The following is a 17,995-nucleotide window of genomic DNA, read 5'->3' on the forward strand; positions in this document are numbered from 1 at the left end:
ATAAGATCATGCTTTCTCAATCAAAATTAGTTTCCTTGGGTTGCCTCACCACACAGCGAACTCTCCCTGATTCAAGGTAGCAGGTGTTGAGGGAGTGGTGGCAGGAATCTTCCACACACCGTAGAATGAGCCTGAACGGAGCATCACCACCATAAAGCCCTACCTCTGTCAGACCTGGGTGGCTGGGTCCACGATGGTGCTGTACTAGCATGTGTGCTAGGATGGGTTTCTGGTGGGCTGTTCTATTATTCTGAATGGTCCATTAAACTGGAATTCATTCACAGGATGCATTCTCCCTGCCTACCCCTAGCATGGAGTTGCTGTCTGTGGCAGTGACATGAGAATAATAGTTCATGTAAATAAATTCCGAGAGAAGCTAGTCATTATTAATGCAAATGGCTCTGAAGGCATAAGCAAACAGTATTTGAGAGCAAGAACTTTTAATGGGAAGGTCATTAAGGAATTCAGCTGGCAAACCACAATGTGATTCGCACCACACTTACTCTGATAGCACCTCTGTTCAAATGCTGTGGAAAACGCAGCAGAAATGAAACAGGCACATGCAGGGTTAAAATGCTGAGTCAATGTAGTTGATTAGCAGTTCAGTAAAAGCCAGGAGGCAGACAAGGAAGTTCAGGTCAGGTGAAACTGGAGGAAAGCACTGGAGGACTAACAGCAACTGGGCTTGCTTTGCCTGCAGTCTCATTGCAAAATAGGTGGGTTGCCAACCTAAGCTAAAGCCTATACCCTCAGACATGTCTGCTAGCCTAGTCTGAAAGCCTTGGATAGAGGTTTTTCCTTGTGTGAACAGAAGGTGCATTACAGGCAATAGTTCCTCTAACTCTGCAGTTAAGGCATCTCCAAAGGGTTAAGGAGGTACAAATCCTTTGCTGGTTATCCTGGAATGTCCTTCCACTCCAGTGGAATGAGGAGGAGGAAACTCAGCATTTCTTGTCCCCTGCCAGTGAGGACATCCACAGCCCTATGGTACTTCTCTGATGTTGAAGGTGTTTTTATTACAGGAATGGATTCTACAGCTACCATTGTTAAAAGCTAACATTTCAACAACTTTGTGAGCTGCTTTTTCTGATTTCTTCCTATTGTTGCATGATAGGATGGTAACGGAAATAACCTTGTTTCAGATAAAGATACTGGTACAAAATAATGTATTACCTCATGTTGATAAAGTTGCCCCATACAGCTAAAAAAAAAAAAAAAAGAGAGAACATTATAGTGCCATTTAACAACAAACCATTACTTATTTCTCAATTTTTATGTCATCCTAATAATAAGAAATTTAAAACTAACAAAATTAGACTTCATTAAATCTATACTAAAAACTTATTTATTCTAAAAACAGGTCACTTTATACATGCCAAGTGATCAGAACCCTTTGAATGAATCAAACAAAACTGATGACGTTAGATGAGGCTCTCCTGTGCTATTAAAGGGAAAGTTTTGAATCATGCGTGTCAAAAAAACAGAGAGCATGTAGTATATCATATTGTGAGATATATCTATTTGAAGTATCTGTGGTTATATGAAAAGATGATCAGCTAATATACTTCCCTTCTATATACCAATCCCACACACATCATAGAATAGAGTAAACCATATCAGCAGTCACTGAATTATGATTTGTCAAAGTGGATATGATATAATGCTTTATTCATTAAAGAAACTGTACAATGTGCAGTGAGCAAGAAAGAGGTCCTATGGACCCCAGCTTGAAGGGTTGGGTGGTGTGCAGTGTATGAGACAGTTAACCATTGCTGAACATCAAAGACAAAGATTGAACAGTTAGCTGCCTTATTTACAGCAGTATCCAACCAGGGCACTGGATGAGGAAAGGACCCTGCATTAAAAACAGGACATGATCACTTAAAGACTGTATCATGGGGAGAAGACTGATTCATCACAAGTGGCATTTCTGAATGCTTTCCTTGGCAACCTTAACCCTCTTTTTATTTATATACATACATATATACACACAGGTATATAAATGAGAGAGAGAGAGAGAAAGAGAGAGCGCGCGCATCTCTTTTTGGATATAAACCACAATACAATGCAATGCAAACAAACAGATGTCAGCTTTTCTATTTCTATAGTGAGATACAGAGATATGGAATATCAGTCTGGTGAAACTATTCACTATTGAAATTGTTTTTCTGAACCTTTTTAGTGCTTATATTAAGAGTGTCAGGTCCCTTGTATTTTCTTAATACTTTTGACTAGGAAAGGGAGTGTGAGATGAACTGAGAAAAGAGAAATCCCCCAATTATTAAGAAGATTGAACTAGGCACTAGGCAATTTTAGGTGTTTTGGGAAAGCCGAACATGAAGGGCAAGTTGCCTAATAAGCAAGACACAGAAACTAATAAAGTCTAAGTCTCTCCAGAAGTCCTTGCACAACAAGCCTCAGGGTAAGTACACAAATTCCTTCATTCTTGGGGGGTGGGGGAGGGGGGGGAGAGGAAAAAAGTCTTGTTCAGTTATGGCATTAGCATATGCTGTGGAATACAAAAAGTTTCTGCAGTGACCGCAATTGCCTGTAGGCTGCTTTAGTCCTGGAGTGGTGGTTAATGTCTGCCAAATAAAGGACACTGAAGTATAACAACGTAGCTTCAGGTTTGTATGTAATTCCTTAGGGCTCTTATTTGTTTGTTTACAGCACCCAAGTGTGTGACGGGTGCTTTACAGAGATATATAGAAGACGAAGCTTACAACAACATTTACAAAGCTTTAAACGCAGCGCTTCTCCCATGCGGCCACTGTGGCCACACACGGCCACCAAGGGCTTTTCTTGTGGCCACAGCCTCCTGGGCAGAGGTGTGAGGAGCAGCAAAGTAGTGGTCTCTCCCCCAGGCCACCAGCAGGGGTTGGACCATGCCACCCACTGGAAAGACAAATGCTGGAAGAGCAGGCAGTTAGTAAGTTCCCCACCTTCCTGGGGATGTAGAATCGGGCTCCAGCCCTGGGGTGGCAGGCAGCAGGCGCTGGCCACAGGGCTACAAACCCCAGCTGTGAGGCTCACCCCCACATTGCCCCTGGCCCCCGCTGCCGGCCCATTATGCATCCCCTCTAGCCCCCACATTCCCCTTATTGACCTCCCCATCCAAGGCTTAGTTTGTCCCCAGGCTCACTTTTCACAGCAGCAGACTTACTAGGTAGCAAGTCCTTTTAAAAAAAGCAACAACAAAAAAGACAAGAACCTGCTGAGCACCTTATTTGTGTTTCTATTCTGTTTAGGCCCAGTAAACAATAGACACAACTGTATATTATTTTTTCTGAGTCAGCAAAAAGATTCAATAAATTACAACAATTTGCAAATATGTATGTGCATATTTATTTGTTTTTCCTAAAGTTAATTAAGTATTTTAGGGAAAATTGTCAGTGTAGCCACCAGCAATGAGGCCACCAAAAAATTTGTTATGAGAACCCCTGATTTAAGGCTTTCCACAATGACCCACAAGTGGAGACAAAATAAAAAAGGCTGTGGAGGAGGGGAAGAAGGGTTAGTGCAATACTATAATGCAGTTATGTGTGCACCATTGAGGCTCTGATAGGGGAAAAGCAAGTGAATCCTTTTTTGCAGGAAATACTACATAAGCGAGTTTTTATATGAGGGATTTTAAATTAGGACAATGTGATGGACTATGAAATAAGCTCTGGGATGGCATTTTGGGCATGGTGTCAGCATGGATAACTGCACAGGAGCAGGTGTGGGAAAGGAAATGAAAAGAGTCAAGGCTGGTATTATCTACAGGATAATGGGATTGGGGGAGAGCAAAAGTAAGAGAAAGGGTCAGAGGAAAGGCTGGCAAAGCATCATGAATGACACTGAAGGAGAGAACAAAGAGGTTTTGGACTACCTCCAAAATCTCAGGACTTTCAGTGGTGCCACACCCAAAGGCATCACAAAACTGTAAATAGAATAGGGAAGGAAGTAAGGCTATGTCTTCATCGAAAGAATAGGTGCATTTTTATATTGCAATCACTAGGAGTCCACATTGAGTTAGTGGAGAAAAGACACTAGTTTTTACCTTGACTAGCTATACTGAGGTAGACCCCAGGTGGGAGGGGCTTAGGGTTGACTTTGACTAACTACACTGGGGTAAAACTACTTGTGTCTTATCTCCACTGGAATTTTACAGATAGGAAAGAAGGAAAAAAAATATATATAAAAATATATAAATAAAATTTTCAGTGAAGACCACAGCCAGAACTGGGCAGGCTGCAGAGAGATTTCATGAATTCTTGAGGCACACATTGTCAAAATGCTCTTATAGACTCATAGACTCATAGACTTTAAGGTCAGAAGGGATCATTATGATCATCTGGTCTGACCCCCTGCATGCTGCAGGCCACAAAGCCGTCCCTACCCTTTCCTTTGACTCTGCTGTTGAAGTCCCCAAATCCTGTGGCTTAGTGACTTCAATTGGCAGAGAACCCTCCTGCTAGCGATCCCTGCCCCATGCTGCGGAGGAAGGCGAAAAACCTCCAGGGCCTCTGCCAATCTACCCTGGAGGAAAATTCCTTCCCGACCCCAAATATGGCGATCAGTAAAACCCCGAGCATGTAGGCAAGAGTCTCCAGCCTGACCATTGTTAGCCATTATACTATTTACCTGCCATGGCACGGTATTCCTTTGGCTAAAATCATGTTTTTCCATTAAACCATTCCCTCCATAAACTTATCTAACTTAATCTTAAATCCAGACAGGTCCTTCGCCCCCACCGTTTCCCTCGGGAGGCTGTTCCAATATTTCACCTCTCTGACGGTCAGAAACCTTCGTCTTATTTCAAGCCTAAACTTCCCCACAGCCAGTTTATATCCATTCGTTCTCGTGTCCACATTAGTACTGAGCAGGAATAATTCCTCTCCCTCCCTGGTATTTATCCCTCTTATAATAGGATTCTGTAAATCAGGAAAATGCCCTACATAAATTATCAATTTGTTTTCAAGTGGCAGAGAGAAACTGAGGTGGCTTGATGAGGAAGGTAGTCAGCTACAAGGAAAATGCCAAGTTTTTCACTTCCCTGCTGTAGAAAAGTATTCACTGGAGCTATAGTAAGAAACCAACTTTTAAAATGAGGCCATATAAAAATATTGCATGACAACTGACCTAGAAGTAGGATTGTTCACTGAGGGTACATCTACACAGCAATTTAATAAACATGGTTGGCCCAGATCAGTTGACTCAGGCTCACAGGGCTTGGGCTGTAAAATTACAGTGTAAACGTTCGGGCCTAAGCCCGAATGTCTACACAGCAATTTTACAGCCTCACAGGCTGAGCCCAGCGAGCCCAAGTCAGTTGACCTCGGCCAGGTGTGGCTGTGCCACAGGTCTTTTATTCCAGTGTAGATGTACTCTTAGTGCCCAGAACAAACAGGAAGAGCGGGCACTCAGCACATAACTTCTAAACTCCACTTCTCTCCCTAAAATGCACCATGCTGTGATGTCACAGCTACCAACAACTCCACAGCTATGCAGGTAAACAGCTTTTTTATTAAGTTTATGGCGAAGTTTTCGAAAGCTCTTATATTTAAAAAAAAAAATTAAAGGCCACAATTGTGGAGACACAGTAGCAATTCTATACTTAAGGTTGCACTGAGTTACTCCACAACAATCTCCCTTGGACACAGAGAAACAATACACAAAATTCCTTGAACTCGACCGAACACAAAAACTTCACTATGACCTCGTGTTTTCCCATTTATAAAGTATTCTCTTTAGCCAATGCACATCTGCACGTAGTTCATGTCTCAACACTGCTGAGGTGAGAGTTGAGGGTTTGCATTATGGCGCAGATTAGAGGGGGTTTTGTCCGTATTGTATTTCTTTGTATGTACAAAGGAGCTTCTTGTGGAGGTGCAAAGAACTACCTGTGAAATGGATTAGTGTAATGTGCAGGAAAGCAGCAGTTAAACGGGTTAGTGACGGTTCCCTTAACTGGTTATTGTTTTGCTATTAAGGGTTTGCAAGACAGATTTTGCACTTAAGCAAACAACTGTTGATCAGGGTTTTTTGGTGGGGACTATATTAGGGTTATATTAAGGCATCTGGTTCTGGGAGAAGGTGGGGACTGGAAAGTTTTAGCAGCTCGAAGATGTGGTGCTAGAGGTGTTTAATGATAGTACAACCAACCAATCAAACTCACTCTTGTTTAATTCAAATGTGGCCTTTGATATAGGGCCCAAAAAGAGAACCACAAGACTGCAGAACAGCTGAACTAGATGGCTCATGTTTTGGAAATAGGGTGAGGCAAGAGAGAAGGACAGCCGAATATCCGACAGACCTAACAGACTCATCCCAATACCTTAGAAGGTACACAGAAATCATACTGCCTTCTAAAACTAGCATAACTAAAGCCCACAAAATGTGAACTGAATGAGCGCTCTAATGATTACCTCACACACACCATCCCGAGGAGGAGTGACAGAAGAAGGCAAGAGGTTAAAAACAGCTGGTTGGCATGTAGGATTCAGGGTTAGAGGAATCAGTCTGACAAAGCCTCTTACACCTGTCCCTGAAGGGCAGTTAACCTCTTCTATGAATTGGCTCCTTCTGGTTTCAGCTGAGCAGAACAAGAGTTGTAAATGACTTCTTGATCACTGCCAGGAAAGGTCCACAGCTAAGCCCAGAATGGATGCCCCGTCTGAATTTAACAGACTTGAGCTTCCAGTAGTGAGCTATTCCCCCCCCCCCCAAGATGAACAATTAAATATTTACACAAACATTTTTCATAATGCGAAGTAGTGTACTAATGCCAGTGGAATGGTACATTATGGTAAACTAAGTCTATCTGTCTCCTTATCTCTGAAAGTCTGAACTCTGGGCTATTATTTTTTAAACCAATTATCCGTTAATCCCATATGCTTGAAACTAATTCACAGTTTGGCATCTTATTCATGCCATTATTCTAACCAATTGATTTTGAAAAAAAAAAAATAATAAGACCTCCAGACTACACAATGAGCAAGATGGATTGGGAAGGAATGTGCAGAGTGAATCCCACATGCTTTTCATAAGGGAAAATAACTAGGCACATATACCCCTTTGGTATGGAGTCTGCATAACACTAAATAAAAGGGCTGAATCCTACTTATCTTTATAAGTTGTGAGAACGGTTCACTTTCCTAAAGGCAAGTTTATTTGTTACTAGAAATGAAAAAGAAACAGTACATTCACATTCTCAGTAAGGACTCTGTTGTGTGTATGCACTTTTTCAGGTGCTGTACACAAGATGCAGTAAAAGATACAGTTTTCATTTCTAGACTCAAAGACCGTCTCAGGTCAAAAAAACACCAAAACACCTCTTTATTTGAGATTAATGGTAAATGTTACATATTACATCAAAATTACTTCTCCCCCTCCAGGTTGTCAAGTGTCATGCCAGCTCACAGGAGACACATACTAGAGCTAGTTAAAAAGCAGTACATTTGTGCAAAAGTTGTTGTGGTGGTTTTGGGGGGGTTTTTTGGCTGCTGCTGCTTGCCAAAATTTCAGTTTTGAAAAATTTCAGACAGTTCTACCCGTCACACACTCATTAATTGGATTCCCTCACCCAGCAGTGCTTCAGACAGACAACAGGAATTCCCTAGCAGTTCCTCTTTCCAGATGCTTTTTTTTGGGGGGTGGGGGGTGGGGGGGAGGAAGGGAGGACAAGGGGAGAAGTGGTGAGAGGGGGATGCTGAAGTGCACTAATTAAAGACAGCCAGGCTGTGTCTCTTCACATTCAATGCTTCCTCTGCTGGACCCCAGGAGAACACAATATAGGGGGTGGTGGAAGTCAGCTGTGCAGAGAACACTGCAGAGGTGTGGGGGAGGGTGTGGCAGGATAGCAAGTATGGGCTACAGGGAGATGACAGGGGCTGAAAGGCAGGTGATAGAAGGGTCAGAGGCAGAGTGAAGTGAGAGGCTGCCTTAGGCTCTCCTAGCTTCTCTCAAACTTCTCTCCAGTCTCCGTCCACCAACCCTAATGCTCCAGACAGGTTTCTGGTCATGCCTGCTCCTCAGTCCTCCTTCCTTATGGTCAACCTGGCCCCTCTCAACTGATCCTATGTCCTCCAACATCCCTACCTGCATGTGAGATCAGGTTCATCTCCCACACAACTGTCCCACTATTCAGTGATTTGTTCTCACCATCAAGAAGTGTCTTACACGGAGCTGTACAGAACTTGGCAGCCAAAAACATGAATTGCTCCCCATTCAGCTGCAGAACAGTATGAAAGGAAATATGCAGGAGAGAAAGGCACTTGTAGCTGAGAAAGGAACTGGAGCTAGTAAAATGTCTTATATTATATATGACCCAAGATCAGCAGCCGATAGGAGGCTGAGTACAGCAACATGGGTAAGAGGAACTGTATTTATCCCCTCATCCCCGTTGGGGGAATAAGAAAAGCAGCTTCTTCCCAGCAATCATGGGGAGGAGAGAAGGGTTTTTAAACTACACCTTTACCTCAATATAACGCTGCCCTTGGGAGTCAAAAAAATCTTACCACGTTATAGGTGAAACCACATTATATCGAACGTGCTTTGATCCACCGGAGTGCACAGCCCCGCCCCCCCCAGGACGCTGCTTTACCGCGTTATATCCGAATTCGTGTTATATCGGGGTAGAGGTGTAATTAGACACCTACTAGCCAGAGGCTGATATTAAGACAGACAAAGCCAGCCCCTGTAAGTAAACTAGGAAGAGCACTCTGGGTTTCTCATTGATGGAAGATAGACACCCCACCACACACACAGGTTCTCTACCCCAATTAGAGACCTGAGCAAAGCACATAAGCAGCTACTTTATAACAATTAATTAGAGAAGAGCTCACAAATAGGAAACTATTGATATAAATAAATAAATATGCAAATTAATAAGAAATTCTAAAACTGAGAACTGTGTCTGGATTCATCAGTACAGAAAATGTACTGAAAGAGTTAGTGGGATTTTGTTCCGTAACCATTCTGATGGGATGTAAAGGACAATGACATACAGAAACATAACTCTGAAAGAACTGGACCGTTATGGTTCCAAGATTACCTCATCCTATTGGCTTCAAGTCCAATTTGCTCATTTCACAGGTAAGGAGTAAAGACCGGACCAGTAGCATTCAGTGAATCTGCAGAGATGTAGGCCATAATCTGGCCAGCAGTATCTCTGTGACCTATGATGGTATATCTACCACTGCAGTAGGTCGTTGTGATTCCCAGCACAGATAGACAGACTTGCACTAGTTCAGCTCAAGCTAGGACACTAAAAATAGCAGTGTTGACACTGCAGCACGGGCAGTGGCTTGAGCTAGTCACCTGAGCTATAGGCACCAGCTTCCTGAGGGCCCAGGGGGTGCTTAACTCTCTGCTTTGCCCCAGGCCCTGCCCCCACCTTGCACTGCTGCAAGGTCCGCACCGCCACTTCTAGCATTCTAGCTTGAGCTGAGCTAGCCTAAGTCTGCTTACCCATGCTGCGAATCACACCTCCCAGATGCAGTGCAGACGTACCCTGAGAAGGAAGGAGTACAACTGGATTTTTCAGGCCCTAAATTGAGTTCAAAACAGTCAGAAATTTGTGCAGTTTGTCTCTGAAACATCAACTTCAAGAAGAACGTCTCCGGCATCCCACTGAAGGCTTGTATTTACACTAGGTGGGTTTTCCACAATGAAAATAGCAGAAAATAAAAAAAAAATAATTAGAAGTTCAAAAGAAAACTTGAAGATTCTGGAGTGTTCTGAGAGAGACAAGGGCCTACTTAAATGGACTGCGCCAAGGGAGTGAGGAGCTGAAATCCTGTTCTGACTCCCTCTGATCCAGGACAAATCTCTCAACCTCTCTGGCTCTACTTCCCCTTCAGGAAAAAAAAACTGAGGAGTGTTGTGAGTATTAAGTGTAAAGTGCTTTGAAGACTATCATTCAAGGGCTAATCAATACTACAGATACTACATGTTTAAAGCTATGGCTTCCAGAAAGCAAACATTCCATGAACCTACCTAATCTATTTTGGGGGCAATGAGGGGGGAGAATGAAGGTCCTTGCGACAGGGAGGAGGGCAGTTTCTGAAATAAGACATCAGTTCTACACAGCCAAGCTGCTTAAAATTTTACATCCAAATGTTAGCACTCTTGTTTCTCAAGAGTCCCAGCTCACAAACCCCCTTTTCCCTCTTGCCCCACAAGTGTAAAAATACCCAAACAAGACTCATATCCTGGCCACACAGCAAGTACAGTCACCTAGCCGTAATATCTGGTGAGTTACCAAAGGCTCTCTTCTCTGGATAAGCACTGAATCAGATAAGCCGCCATCAACAAGAGAGGTCCAAGAGGTACAGTCCAACAAAGGATGGTTTTCTTTCTACTGAGTAGCTGATATCTCTGGGAATTTTAAAAGTTGTTCAATTTGCCTGGAGGAGCCATTTCTGTAATTATGCTAATGGATGCATATTAACAGGGATCTTGCCCCTTGGTTCTTATGTTAAAGGAACATTATAGGCTGTTTGGAGACTTTATTCAGTGGAGGGGCACGTGAGTTAAATATGAGATCTATAGCAGGGGTGGGCAAACTTTTTGGCCTGAGGGCCACATCAGGGTTGCGCAACTGTATGGAGGGCTGGGTAGGGAAGGCTGTGCCTCCCCAAACAGCCTGGTCCCTGTCCCCTATCCGCCCCCACCTACTTCCCGCCCCGATTGCCCCCCTCAGAACCTCCAACACATCAAACCCCCCCTCCGGCTCCTTGTCCCCTGACTGTCCTGACCCCTATCCCCCCTCCGCCCTCTGACAGCCCCCCTGGGACTCCCACCCCGTATCCAAACGCCCTCTGTCCCGACTGCCCTGACCCCTATCCACACCCCCGCCCCCTGAGACTCCCACCCCCTACCCAAGGGCCCTCTGCTCCTTGTCCCTTGACCATCCGCTCCCGGGACCCTCCGCCCGTAACTGTCCCCTGGGATCCCCACCCCCTTATCAAACCCCCCCTGCTCTCTGTCCCCTGACTGCCCTCCCGACCCCTGTCCACATCCCCGCCCCCGACAGGCCCTCTGGAACTCCCACTCCCAACCCTCCCTGTTCCCCATCCCCTGACCGCCCCCCAGAACCTCTGCCCCATCCAACCGCCCCCTCCTCCCTGACTGCCCCAAGACCCTCTGCTCCCCGCACTCTTACCAGCAGCAGGAGCTTGCAGCCGCGACACCCAGCCAGAGCCAGCTGCGCTGCCCAGTGGGAGCGGTGGGCCAGAGTGCGGCCCGCGTGGCGGCGTGGCAGGGGGGTCAGCGGGGGAGGGGCCAGGGACTAGGCTCCCAGTCCGGGAGCTCAGGTGGCCCAGATGTGGCCCGCTGGCCCTAGTTTGCCTGTGCCTGATCTATAGGCTGAAAAGTAAAAATGTTAGCGCTCAAACTGGAATATGAAAAATATGCCATACTTTAAAAAATAATCCACCATTAAATTGATATCTGCTTACATTTGCCAAAGTCTCTGCTCTGAGTAGATGCTGTTTACAGCAGGAAGACATCAGCCTTTTAAATACTTAGAATCCAGAACAAAGATTTATGTGCATATGTTTTGATTCTTTTGTACTCGGCAGGAGTGTCTGCAGGTCATTAGTACACACTGCATTTACTGTTTGTCTATTTATAGATTTTTCTAAGGCACTCCTGAGTACCTCGTATACATTAATTAATTAATCCTCACTGCCCTGGTGAAGTAAGGAAATAATGTTACCTTTGTTCCGCATCTGTAAAATGAAGGTAAGAGTGACTTGCCGAATATCACACAGGAAGTCTGTGCCGGTGCCAGCACCCACAAGTTTATCCTTTCTCTCTCTGTCACCCTCCCCCCAAAATTTTTTTTAAAAGCATGTCTTAGTCCTTTGTGAGGACCTGTTGAGTCTTTATTTAAAAAAAAAAATAAAAAAAAAATCAGAGATGAATTAAAAGCACATTTATAATTTCAAATCTTCAACCAGTACATTAATTTAAGAATTATAAAAATTCAGAACCAGATATTTTATTCAGGAATCTTCTCAATTAAAATACTTTGCAAGGACGGTTGAAATCTGATTGTCCTTTGTTATGTAATTCCAGATATGGATCACCGTGATAACATTATATAAAAAAGATTTCCTTTCTAAATTACTACATTCTGTACATCTGCACCAATGCTGAGTTATGAAAAATCACTCACAATCTCTAGTCTAAGTGAAATTTAACTGTACATTGGTAATTTCTCCCATCGCCCCTTCCCTCCATCTTCCCCTAAAATGACTACATCAATTTTTAGTCATTTTCTTATGTTTCCCTATCTATAGTAATGGTGCATAGAAGAAACTGAATTTATAGAGTAACCTGAAATTCTGGAGCAGACCTCTGACAACTGAATATATAAATGTCTCACTTCATGTTAAGTTCTCCATGCAGCAAAAGATGCAATAATGTTCACAACTTTTTTTTTTTTTAATTACAAATGATTTTTTTTTTTTAAACGTTGGCATGGTCACTCAGAAGTTGCAGTCGCCTGGTAACATCAGGCTATCACAGAGGAGAACTTGACAGACTGGAGAAGTACACAAGGAGAGCTCATCAGAAATGATAATTAGTATTACAGATACTACCACACATTAAAATAAGAAACTTATTTTAGTTCTTTTGCAGACCCTAAAAGTGGAATTAATAGGTATGAAGCAAAGGTTTAGATCTAGGTCTATAAAGATTATGAATTAGATGTTAAGGAATAATCCCAATCTCAAACAGTAATATTGTTTTCTAACGTAAATCTCAGTAAAATCATCTTTGTATCATATGAGCACTGCTATATTACAGTACTATCCTATTGGATTTACCAATGGCAAAGATAATTATCTATGAAATAATTTTTCTTGCACATGGAGTGCCTTTCTCTGCTAGGCTGAAGAGCTTATTACCAAATTTCTGCTCCCCATGTAGGTACATACAAACCGATCAAGTCACCCCTTAAACCGGGGTGGGCAAACTTTTTGGCCTGAGGCCACATCGGGATTGCAAAACTGTACAGCGGACTGGGTGGGGAAGGCTGTGCCTCCCCAAACAGCCTGGCCTCCACCCCCTAACTGCCCCCCTCAGAACACCCGACCCATCCAACCCTCCCTGCTCCTTGTCCCCTGTCCACCCCATCCCGGGATCACACCCCCTACACAACCCCACCCCGCTCCCTGTCCCGACTGCCCCAACCCCTATCCACACCCCTGCCCCCTGACAGGCCCCCACCAAATCCCACGCCTATCCAACTGCCCCTGCTCCCCATCCCCCCCATCCATCCACCCCCGGTCTCCTGACTGCCCCCCGGAACCTCTTATCCACCCCCCGCTTTATCAGAGCGGCAGGAGCCAGCAGCCGTGCAGCCCGGCCGGAGCCAGCCACGCTGCCCAGAGAGCTGGCGGCGCGTTGCGCTGAGGCTGCGCGGAAGAAGGAACAACAGGGGAGGGGCCAGGACTAGCCTCCCCGTCCGGGAGCTCAGGAGCCGGGCAGGATGGTCCCGGGGACCGGATGTGGCCCGCGGTCTGTAGTTTGCTCACCTCTGCCTTAAACATCTCTTTGATAAGCTAAATAGATTGGGCTCCTTGAGATTTTTACTATAAGGCATGTTGTCCAATCGTTCTTGTGGCTCTTCTCTGAGTCCTGTCCAATTTATCAACATCCTTCTTGAATTGAATTCACCATAGTTGGACACAATATTCCTGCTGTAGTCACACCAGTGCCAAATAGAGAGGTAATATAATCTCCTTACTCCTAATCGATATTCCCCTATTTATACATCCAAGGACTGCATTAGCCCTTCTGGCCATAGTGTTGCATTTGGAGCTCAAGTTCAGCTGATTATACATCCTTACCTCCTAATTACAGTATAAACTTCAAAATGGGAAGCCACATGCTTCCAATTGTTTGTGCCAAAGCATATGCAAACCACTTATACCAGATGAGTTAGAGAATTTACATTCCTCCACTCTATATTGCCACATAACACAATTATCCCAGAGCTAGTCATAACATAGCAAAAAGGAGGTACCGCTAATTCCCAATCTTCAGGATGCTCCAAGTTACACCAGGAAAACACTTTTGCACCTTTTTCCTCTGCTGTATTACATACTCTTCTGCCTTCGGCAAGGGCCCTTATCATTTTTAACAACATCACATGGAAAAGTTGGCAACCACGTAAACTTCTACATGCTCCCATGCAACTGTGTTTGGGAGATCAACTTTGGAATTAAAGAGAAGGTTGATGTACTGAAAAATGTATTGTAACTTGTATAATAAGGGATGCTTATCATGTATACATGCTTATTATTTTGTCTTGTATATTATAGTTAGCAATATAATTTAAGGACCGATGTGATTGGACTCATCACTAGATATATCTCTCTCCAACTCTCCCCGACAAGCTCTCCTCCCTCATCAATTCTTTCACTTCTTTCCTCGCGTATGTTTTCCTTTTCGCATGTTCATTTCCCCTTTTTTTGTACTATTTCTTTCCATTTAACCCCTTTTTGCCTTGTACTATAACCTAGTGCAAGCAGGTTATAGTACCTTATCAGCTACCAACAATTACAGACCTGAGCTTTAAATACTCATGTTCTTGTTTACAGACCTTCACGCTTTTCAAATTGAAAAAACATTTACTTTCATCCCAAAGAATACAGTACATTTCACAATCATGAAGCCACCTCCTGCAACATTTCAAACATACGCACTTTCAGACACTTAGATTCTCTTAACTGATATTTTCATTTGGATTTTGTTGTTGTTGTTTTCAGTACTGTATGCACTGCATGTACATTGGCACCATTTTGACTATCTACAAGTTATTTGCCTGGGAATAAAGTAGCAAGCCGGCTGCTGTGCCTAATCTGCCAACAACAAGTTCTCTAACTTTCTCAGTCCCAATTCCTCAGGAGGACAGTGTGGGTATGTCTACAGTGTCACTGCAAACAGACACCCACGGCTGGCCCATGCCAGCTGAGGTGTAGACGTTTGAGTCCAAGCTCTGGGACCCTCCCACCACACAGGGTCATAGAGCCCAGGGTCCAGCCTGAGCCCAAAGATCTACACGACAATTAAACAGCCCCTTTGCCAGAGCCCTGCGAACCTAAGTCAGCAGGTACGGGCCAGCCATGGGTTTTTAACTGCAGCACAGACATACACATGCTTAAAAGTAGTCACAGGGTAATTGAAACACCATGTAAACAATTACATACTGAACTATGGTAAACTGATACTGACATCTTCCAATCTAGGCAACTTCAGAAGTCACTAAAAGCAATTTCTGATACTTCACTTGCCTCTAAGTCAGCCTTTCAATTTTTGTGGTTTAACAATCACAGTTTTCTAATAGGTTATAAGTGATGTACTTCACACAGCAGCACAGGAGAAAGAATCACACAAACGGAGAGTGACTGACTATATCCAGGTAAACATTGAACTTACACATTCCAAACACACAAAGTAAACTAAATGAAAAAAAAAGTAGACAAAGGTTTTTCCCCCTTCTATTCCCTTAATAGTAATTTTAGGGGTTGTCCGGCAACAATTGTAGGTAAAAAAAAAAAATGTTAAAAAGGGAGTGATATTTAGGGTGGCTATGTTCCCTCAACATTTGTCAACCTAAAAAAAAAAGTGAAATGCCTGAAATGTGGACCTGAAAAATTGTATCGTCATCCTTTGTCTGAAATATTGTTCAATACAAATGAGTATTAGTGGTGATACTTGGTAAAATAAGTTAAATACGAGCACTTTGATGATGACATTTCCTTTGTAAAGCACTTTGAGATCTTTGGATGGAAAGCATGATATGAAAGTGACGAGGTAATATTGTTAAATATGAATTAAGTGTTTCAGTTACATTCAAAATGCATATATTAAACGGTATGTTTCAATAGCTCGGAAAACAGATTATTCAATAAAAGTCTAATATTTTAGTTAATTTGTCTCTAAATGAGTTTCTGGTAAAAATATAACGACCCTTCTGTTGGTGTAAATCAGTGTACTCTCTGCTGCTCAGCAGATCTACGTTGATGTATATCAGCTGAGGATCTTGGCCCATAATGTAGTCTCCATTACCACTATTAAAACTACAGATGTATTTCTCTAGATGATACTGTATGCAGAAACTTAGGCCACGTCTACACTTACAAGCTTACAGCAGCATAGCTGTAAGAGCAATCGCGTAACCACACTATATCACAAAACTAGCTCAATGAATGGCGGTAGCTATGTCGGTGGGAGAGAGACTCCCACTGACATAGCACTGTGCACACAAAAGCTTATGCTGGCCAAATTTATGTTGCTCGGGGGGGAGGCTTCACATCCCTCAGCAACAAAAGTTTTGCTCACATACGTGTAGACATGTCCTTATTGTGTTGTGCTTCTGTGTAGTTTCTACCAACAAGAGCTAGCTAGAGTGTTCCCCCTACGTTCAAACCTAGCATTTTGATTTTTTTTCCAGGTCAGAGCAGAAATATATACAAGGCAAGTAAGGCCAGCACATTTTCTTGTTGGTTTCTACGTTGAGATAACATAGTTTTACAATAAAGGTATTGTTAAGGCCACTTAAAATGTTAAAGTTTGGTGTTCAAGAGTTAACAGTTTTTAAAATGAAACAGGGAGAGTGCAAGTTCTTGGCCTTAAGATGGGATAAAACCAATGCTTAGCTTTTACATTTACGAAGTGCTGTATAGATATTAATCCTCACAGCACTCCTGTGGTGTGGGTAAAAGCTACAGAAATCAAACAGAATAGAACTAAAGGGTCTAATCCACACAAAATAAGCCTCTTGCACCTATTAATCCAGCACATCTCTGTAGGCTGCCTGTGCTCTGGGATCACAAAGGCTACTCCATATTCCGTGGGGGTGAAGAGGAAGATGCAGCACTCCATGTCTAGCAGCTAAGACATCAGACTAAGGCCACAGTTTTGTTGACATAAGGAAGCTTACACCTCCATAGTTAGGTTGACGTACACACTGCAATGCTCCTCCTGCTGCTTTAATTCTCCGGCTACGCCGACATAATCAAACCACCTTAATGAGAGGCGTAGCGCTAAGGGCAACAGAGCAAAACAGTGTCAGGGCTTGTCTACATTTAGACGAGCGGTGATCAATGCATCGGCAGTCAATTTAGCGGGTCTAGTGAAGATTCGCTAAATCAACTGCAGATTGCTCTCCTATTTGACATCACGTAGCGTGGACCCTGTGGTAGGTAGATCTAAGCTACGTCGATTTGAGTTACGCTATTCACGTAACTCAAATTGAGTAGCTTAGATTAAATTTCCCCTGTAGCGTAGACAAGGCCTCAGTTTAAACACTGCGTTGCTTACATTGACTTAAGTGACCTCCAGGAGGTATCCCACAATTCCCACTGTGACTGCTCCGGTCACTGTTTTGAACTCCACTGCCCTGCAGCCAGGTACACGGGTGAACTTGCTCTTCCTGTTTGCTTGGTGTGGAGAGCTCCCAGCTGAGTATGCCAGCTCCACACAGCAAACACACTCCCGCCTGGAGTACACGGGAGGTGCTGGATCTCCTGGGTCTGTGGGGAAAGGAGGCTTTGCAGGAACATCTCTGCTCCAGCTTCAGGAACTTGCTCAGGGCATGGAGGGGAATGGGTATGGGACATGCAGCAGTGCTGTGTAATACTCAAAGAGCTGTGGCAGGCATAGCAGAAGGCTGGGGAGGCAAACAGTCACCTCTGGTGCAGTGCCGCAGACCTGCCACTTCTACAAGGAGTGGTTTGGGGTCAGGGTAGTGGTAAATAGCACCCCCACTGAGCTCCTCTTATAGCCTTGTGTTCATAACGCACAGCACAATACTGAAGAGCAGTGCAGGATCCATGCTGTCTGATGCAGATGGCTGGCTCGCAGGTTACCAGTGCTGTTGAAAAGCGGCTGGAACTCCAGTAGGATGCCCATGGAAGGATGGGATTGAGAAACCGGCATCATATGACACTGAACCTGCCCCCATAAGGCATTGCAAACCCTTCCCAAAACA

At 43.8% G+C, this 17,995-nt stretch overlaps 1 protein-coding gene across 1 annotated transcript in view; it reads right to left on the minus strand.

Moving 5' to 3' along the window:
• UXS1 (UDP-glucuronate decarboxylase 1) overlaps positions 1 to 17,995 on the minus strand; it is a 102,355-nt gene that overhangs the window by 77,538 nt on the left and 6,822 nt on the right. Inside the window, exon 2 of the mRNA XM_034758061.1 lies at positions 1,174 to 1,201. Coding sequence (XP_034613952.1) covers positions 1,174 to 1,201 — 28 coding nt within the window. The remainder of the gene's footprint in view (positions 1 to 1,173; positions 1,202 to 17,995) is intronic.

This window comes from Trachemys scripta, chromosome 1 (genome assembly GCF_013100865.1).
Source record: "Trachemys scripta elegans isolate TJP31775 chromosome 1, CAS_Tse_1.0, whole genome shotgun sequence".
NCBI lineage: Eukaryota > Metazoa > Chordata > Testudines > Emydidae > Trachemys > Trachemys scripta.